At 36.1% G+C, this 7908-nt stretch overlaps 1 protein-coding gene across 1 annotated transcript in view; it reads left to right on the top strand.

The window, feature by feature from the left end:
• The window catches only part of LOC105267735 (sodium- and chloride-dependent transporter XTRP3), a gene marked incomplete in the record, with an annotated part of 10922 nt that extends 4228 nt beyond the window's left edge, over nt 1-6694 (top strand). The window contains 9 exon segments of the mRNA XM_011306800.1: nt 913-1142; nt 1293-1334; nt 2131-2352; nt 2425-2535; nt 2840-3081; nt 3294-3441; nt 3762-4286; nt 4519-4719; nt 5645-6694. Coding sequence (XP_011305102.1) covers nt 913-1142; nt 1293-1334; nt 2131-2352; nt 2425-2535; nt 2840-3081; nt 3294-3441; nt 3762-4286; nt 4519-4719; nt 5645-5797 — 1874 coding nt within the window.
• Between the last annotated feature and the right edge of the window lie 1214 nt (nt 6695-7908).

Raw genomic sequence — 7908 nt, 5'->3', positions numbered from 1 at the left:
TGGGGTGAATTCAGTCCTGTGAGGTATTTGGGACGTATTCGTGTGCGTGTGGATGAGAAGTTGTCTAGGGGTTGCACTCGGCCAACCCCGGATCAATACGAGACACTCTGTCTTGCTCGCAGCATCCGAGATAACCATATGAAAATAAATAAAAAAATTCATTCCACTACCCAATCAACAGGTCATCACAGCTCAACAAAACGATTCTGCACATAATTAATAACAAATTAATTTCAATATTTGCAATATTTACTCTAACATTTTTCGTCGCAAAAAATCAGAACGAGTTCAATAAATTTTTTCTTAAACTAATTGCCACTGGCTCTCAGTTCTCGTCATTGAACTTCACCGGAATTATTTTTAAATATGTAATAAATCTCACAGACGTCAATCGCAAATTTTCCACTTGCTGAGTGTCAAGATTATTTTTTCTGGAGGATGAGCACGTTCCACGCTTTATTCCCTGATATTCCTATCATTCAAGAGAAATGTCTGCCTTTTTTATTCAGAAAGTCCAACGGAATTTTTGATTCATCTTCAAGGGGTTTTGGGAATTGAAAGAGAGACTATTGTGCGAGGGAATTGTTCTCCTAGGTTCTTAGACATCCTGGTATTCTCCGGGGTTGATGCTATTCAATTCATTCCATTCAACTGCTGAAAGCCTTTGAAGTAAAAATGTGCGTTAACGGATTTTTCTCCGTTCCATTTTAGTTACAGAGTTTTTTCAAAATATTTCTGCCTAAAGAAAGAGTCATATCGGATGGGATCTAAAAAAAAATGATGAATCATTAAAAATTTAATGAAGTCCCATCGATAAAATTGATTACAAGAAATTTAATATCGAATTCCACGGATTTTTTTTAGATTGATGTTGAAAATATTAATGAGTAATTGATTATTTAATTGCAGGAGCATTTTTAATACCATTCTTCATCATGCTCATCCTCGAGGGGGTTCCCCTGTTCCTCATCGAATTGGGAATTGGCCAGAGGATGAAAGTGGGTGCACTAGGAGTTTGGAATAATATCCATCCATGGCTCGGAGGTATCGGCATAGCTTCCTGCATCGTGACCTTCTTTGTGGTTCTCTACTACAACATCATCATCACGTGGTGCTTCTACTACCTCTTCAACTCGATATCCGTAAGTTAATCGTGAATGAAATTGGCAAGAGTGTGCGAATTCATTTTCTGATTCACCTATCGAATTCTCAGAGATGAATACCATCGAAAGATTTCGATTCGAGATAAAACTAATTTGTGAATATTTTTTTACATCTTCTCCTGGGAAAAGGCCGTGGTGAAGACGTTCTCTGGACCTACCGTCCAGATGCAAGTGAGTGGGAATATTTTTTATGAATAATCAGGAATTTTTCGAATGTGGTAGAATTTTCTAGACACTCTGGTATCGCGATTCCCGAGATACCGGATATTTTTCTCAGGTAAACCTACGGCTTGTTGACTGACCAAACCGAGTAATTTATGATCTGTTTGATTACTTTGATTACTTTGATATTCCCTTATTGAGTCGATACTTTTATAGATGTACTCTATTATCCTTCAGTCACAATTCGCGTAATTACGTCCTTGAATCTTCAATTATTACGATATTTCTCTACATGTTTATTGTTTGTGTATTTATGCCTCAGATTTTTCCAACGCAATTGAATCAACAAATGAGATAATTAAATATCGAGTCTACATGATGTGGACAGAGTAATAATAATCTTCAATCGATAATTGCAAAATTCATCTCGCCGCGGATTTTTTTTCCCGCGAGAGTGGAAATCATTCAAAATAATAAATCATTAAATATAAATGAAACTCGAATTTGCAGAATTGTTTAATTTATTTAATTGAAATTGAATTACTGTAAAAACCTGAATTGATGAAAAAACCGAAAATTCAGCTGAACCCCTGAATTTTTTCATTTTCATAAAAAATTTATGAAGCAACGAATAAAAAAATAGTAAAAATCCCAATTGTTGTAGTTTTTCATTAAAAAAATTAATTCTCCATTCAACATTTGGCGTTGATGTACCGTAAATTTCACCATTAATTTATTAAAAAAGAAAATTATGAATAAAAATCCCGGATTATCTGAAATTCATGCAATAAATAATTTTTTTTAGGACACGTTGGCGTGGGCAAAGTGTCCGATGATTGATGGGGTTGAAGTTGAAGAGTGCGTGAAGAGCTCATCCACAGCGTATTTCTGGTACAGAACAACTCTAGATGCATCTCCAAGTATAGCAGAACCCGAAGGTCTGAAGTGGTGGATTGTGCTGTGTTTGTTGCTCAGTTGGACAATTGTATTTTTCATCATGATGAAGGGAATCCAATCCTCAGGAAAGGTGGGGAGAGTCATCACAAAAAATGACAAATCAATCAATCAGATATTTATTTTTCCTTGAATCTCATTCCAGGTCATTTATTTCACATCTCTCTTCCCGTACATAGTTCTCACTATTTTCTTCATCAGAGGAGTGACTCTTAAAGGAGCGAGTGAAGGACTCGCTCACATGTACACCCCGAAGGTACACTCTCATTTATTATTTAATTATCTGATTAACTGATCCCGTATTCGAGTGCTAAACCCATCGATTCCACAATTCTCTCAAAAATTAATAAATTACAATGAATTAATAATTCATTAAGTTACGAAATTATAAGATTATAAACGCAGAAGACAATTTTTAAATTGTAATCCACATTGTCTCGTAATTCATGAGTAATAAATCGTAATTCACTTTGAAATGATTTTTCTCTGCCATCAATTCCGTCGGGTAAATTTTTGAAAAATAAATCCTCAGGATTGGATTTTAATTGTTTTAATCGCAGCTGGAGAAATTGCTGGAGCCGACGGTGTGGCTGGATGCAGCGACTCAAGTCTTCTACAGTTTTGGTCTTGCCTTCGGGTCTCTCATCGCCTTCGGCAGTTACAACAGTCCCGACAACAATTGCGTGAGGGACGTTATCCTCGTGACTTTCTGCAATGCATTTACCGCGATATTCGCCAGTGCAGTTGTCTTCGCCATCCTGGGGTTCAAAGCCGTCAGTAACGTCGACGACTGTCTCGAGCTGTGAGTTTCATTCTCGTGATGCAATTATTTTTGTTTTCAGCTCATAGGAAAGGATAATTTATAATGCGTCACGTCGATCCCTGGAGACGACCTTCCAAGATATTCTCACGCTCCATGTTTGATCAATAAATAATTTTGTTTCACTCGAGTCGCTGGAGGAAATGACTGGCGCTATTTTTTTTTTGTACTTCAAAATTTATTTTTCACTTCAGGTCGAGAAAGTTGCTGGTGAGTTCAGGGTTTCTCGGTAGCAATTCCACTAATGAACAGTTTGAACAGGCGAGGACGATGTTCAATGCAACTGCTGTTGGGGCGAACTTCTCTCTGAGTTCGTGCAGCCTCGATGATGAATTAAATACTGTAAGTCAACTCTGAAATTACGATAACGCTAATTGCTGACTGATGTACTTAGAAGTCCTGACGAACAAAACTTATACGAAAAGTCAATAAAATTCTGAAAGCATCATACGTAAAATTCCCAAGCATTTTCCACCGAGACCGTCACAATTTAATTACAAAATCAATTAAAACCGTAAATTCACTCCAATTCATCTAAAAAAAAATATTAAAAATTCCCCGAAAAATATAAATGCTATAAATTCCTGAAAATAAATTATTCACTCATTATTATCAGGTTCGATATAATTGTAATAGACGAAAAATCATTGTATAAATCTCAGGCTGCCGAAGGGACAGGGCTAGCCTTCGTCGTCTTCACCCAGGCGATAGTTGAGCTTCCAGGTGCTCCATTCTGGTCCTGCATCTTCTTCCTGATGCTGCTGGCCCTCGGTATTGGCTCCCAGATTGGCCTCCTCGAGGGTATGCTCTGCGTGATATTCGACATCGATATCTTCAAGCGAATAAGAAAACCATACATAACCGGCTGTGTCTGTGCCACATGCTTCCTCGTCGGTCTGATATTCTGCACCGGAGCTGGTGAATACTGGCTTAAGCTATTCGACAGCTTCGCCAGCACGATTGGTCTCGTCGTCGTCGCCTTCCTCGAGATGATCGCCGTCGTCTTCGTTTATGGACACGAAAAATTCACGCAGGATATCGAGGACATGACTGGATACAGACCCGGATGGTACTGGCAGATCACCTGGCGATTCCTCGCACCTCTCATCATGATCTGCATTCTCCTCTCCAGCATGTGCTCCATGATAATGAATCGACCGCAGTATCCGGCTTGGGTCGCCTCAGAGGTGACTCTCATTTCATTAAAATCATTCCACAATTAATTCCTCAATTTCGTTAATTAATTAATTTAATTCACATCATTGTAATTATAGTAATTATAGTAATTCATTTTTTAATGCATTCATTTTTCATTCAAGTCCAGGAGAGTGAAAATGTCAATGCAGACATTTTGTTTTCCATCGATTTTTTGAAATTATTTGTAATTATTTACTTGAGAATCTCCTGATTAATCCCCAGGGCGCAACCGAGTCTTTATTCTATCCCGATTGGGTGATGGCCATTGCTATCGTCATTATCTTAATTGGCCTGGCTCCAATACCCACGGTTTTCCTTCTTCGAAGATTCCAGTGCCTCAAACTCGATGTCAATATTCATCAGGGCAGCATACGCCGAATCGAGACCACTGTTTCCACTAAGGAAATGATGGGCGATGTTGATGTGAGTATTTATTACTAGTTTTTCCACTAAACTATCTAATGAAACCATTCAATATTCATAATAGACATCTCACGTAATTGATTATTGGGAATTGAAATAAAAAAATTCAGGATTCAGCACTAGCTCCAAAAATTTTGCGAAGAAAAATACGAAATCTGGAGAATTTTTATGTGAACAGAATATTTAAAATGAATATTCCCGGAACAACCTGTTTTTTATTTGATAAAATAAAATAATTTTTGATTTCTCAAATATTGGAATTCATTTGAATATAAATGAGTGCAATGGACGAGTCATCATAATTTATTTATGTCTATGGAGATGAAAATAAAATCAACTCGCGATTTTGATTCTTCACCCTTCTGTGGATATTTCGTCTTACCTCCCCCCATTTGACATAATTAAATTTTTAAGATGGATAATGGGGTGCAAGGTTGGATGTAAGCCAACAGAGACGAGCCCCAGGTAAGACCCTCGTCGTCATCAGTAAGAGTTACCCTGGTAGTCCCTACGTGAGTTTTCCAGAGAGTTATTTTCTGTTAATGCAGCAGTTCAATAGATTTATCATGAACTCCATCGACTCGATCATCCAATCACGAATGAGAATGAATCACTTCATCGGTGGAATCAATTAGCTCGAGTCATTATCACCCTGACAGCATTGCCCGCTCTCCGCATGATCTGGATGCATTTACTTTGAGATAATTACTAGTTACTTCTTTCAAATTAAATTTTTTTAACAGTCTCATTGATTCTGTTAAACTTCTTCCGAATAATCCATTTCATTAATTTTCAGCTTTCATTCATCAATCAAGTGCTGGAATGGCGACAATGTTTAACGAACTAACAGTTTAATTCAGTTAATGTTCGTTTGTGGGATTGAGAAATGCCGAGAGATTGATCTTGACTCGTTGGTAATTTTCAGATCGACGAGTATCAGGACAGACTGGAGGACTTCCCCGAGGAGGAAGAGGGCAACAGCGACGACGATAACACCCTGCCAACCCAAAATTTTAAAGTCATCGCCTCCAAGGAGCATCAGGGGAAAGGATTGAAAATGAGACGAATGGATTACTGAACTCGGCAGGAATGTAAATCTGTAATAATGTGGGAGGTATTTGTACAGAAAAACGTGATATTTTCGTGCAAATTAAATGAAATAATTGTCAGGCGATGGTTTAACTGTTAATCTGGGAATTAAACTGCCAAAATAAACTGACGAGGGGTTTTATTGCGTCACAGAATTTCAGACTAGAGAATTCAGACTCAATATTCAGTTCTGAGATCAAATCAGTAGTGAAGTGACAGTGTAAACAGTTTTTTTTTTTGGAAATATCTCTGGAAGCAAGCGAGCTATCGAAATTTTGGTTGTTACCTTTTTTATGGATTACCCTGAGAACTGTAAAAATGGTGGTTACAAAAAATTCGGTATCTCTTCTGGATTCCGAGATATCACACGAAAACTTCGATTAATTGACTACATCGACTCCGATATTTTACTACAGAATTTTATGTCATTCACTTCTTCTTCATATTTGTTCTTACCTGAGGAGGAAAATGTAAATATGGTATTTTATGATAAAGTGTGATTACGAAGACGTACAAAGCAGAGGAAAATGTAATCGATAAGTTGGAAGAATTTTTTTTAATAGTTGGACTGTGTTACGAAAATTTATACTTTTTGCAAGAACATTCGTCGAAATTATCCCATTTTTTTTTTTTTAGAGAAGCTCAAGGTCAATTCCTTAATGCTATTCTCTCTCTTATCAATAATTAATTTACAGAGCATCAGAGTGTTCCATATCTGACTTCGCAGTATTCATTAAATTCGTTATCTGATGTTAATTGTCAGTTACTTAACAGGTGAAATTATTTTTATCGCGTAACTTCCACTTCTGAGATATCGATTGGTCATTGATCATTCTGGGATACTTGTACCTATGTACATAATTCGACGATCGAATAGTTGAAGGCGATAAGTGAAGTTGAGAGAATAAATAAATAATAAATTCATCGAAAAAATTCAAGTGTCGATTTCACTGCACATTCTCTTGAATTCAATAACTGAGGATTAAATATTTCATGACTGGGCCGAACAAAAATCCAAACCGATAAATTCAGTAACGAAATGTTAAAATTCTATAAGTCAATAAAAATAATAAAGAAATATATAAAAAATTCTATCGGCATTTCTCGTTTAATTTTGAATTAATCTCAAAAATAATAATATCATGTTTAAAAAAATATCCTGATATAATAAATAATTTTTCAGAGTAATCCTGTTCGCTACTGAATTAATTTTTATTTCATATCTAATTTTTTACGATAAAAATAATGTGCATTTGTCTTGCTCCTGAATAGTGTCAGTCCATCATTATTTTACGGTGCGTTTACGAGTCTATAAATTCTTCCGATAGGAGTGTGTGATAATTTCGAGAATTCCTTGAAATCCGCAAATATTTATAAATCCCACTGAGTACTTTGCAGCGGGTGCAATAGATTTTCAATGTCTCATTGCTACGAACAATTTTCCATGAATTTATCAATTATTTTCCTGCACTTGTTTAAAGCCATTGCGATACACTTTATGTATCCGTACCCCCAAGAAGCCCAAGGTGTCTAAAAATATGGAAAAACCAAATTGCCAAGTAGCTAATAAATAAAGTCATGAAGCTATTGTACACTGAAATACGATATATTTGAATAAAGCTTATTTATTACCGAGAACTCAATTACTCATTGTCCCACGTCATTTATGGCCTCTTGGGCTTTTCCTTGTTCATTGGAAACTCAAACACCTCGGAAAATTATAAAAAATATGTCATTTATTCACAAGCACGTTCGACATTATGCGCACAGAGAGGTATTCATTTTAAAAATTACTTGAACAGATAGTAATCGTGTAACGTTATGGCAATTCCGCATTTTTTTCCAGAAAATCTCAGTAAAAATTATCTAACAGTGAAAAATTATGTTCCCGTTGAATTCAATTCTGAAAATCACAAATATTCTGGAATTTCAAATGATCCATTCGGAGAAACTGATAAAAGATAAAAGAATTCATAGAAAAATATAAACTTCGTATTCCCCTAAAAGTCTTAAAAGTGATAATTTTGAATGAATTTCAATGAATTTTCATATAATTTTATTGTTTCCCTCGCTGTGTGAGTGACACCCTAGTAAAAATGT

Source organism: Fopius arisanus, unplaced genomic scaffold (assembly GCF_000806365.1).
Source record: "Fopius arisanus strain USDA-PBARC FA_bdor unplaced genomic scaffold, ASM80636v1 scaffold00049, whole genome shotgun sequence".
NCBI lineage: Eukaryota > Metazoa > Arthropoda > Insecta > Hymenoptera > Braconidae > Fopius > Fopius arisanus.
The sequence above is the reverse complement of the archived record's forward strand: the minus strand, read 5'-3'. Positions and strand labels throughout refer to the sequence as shown.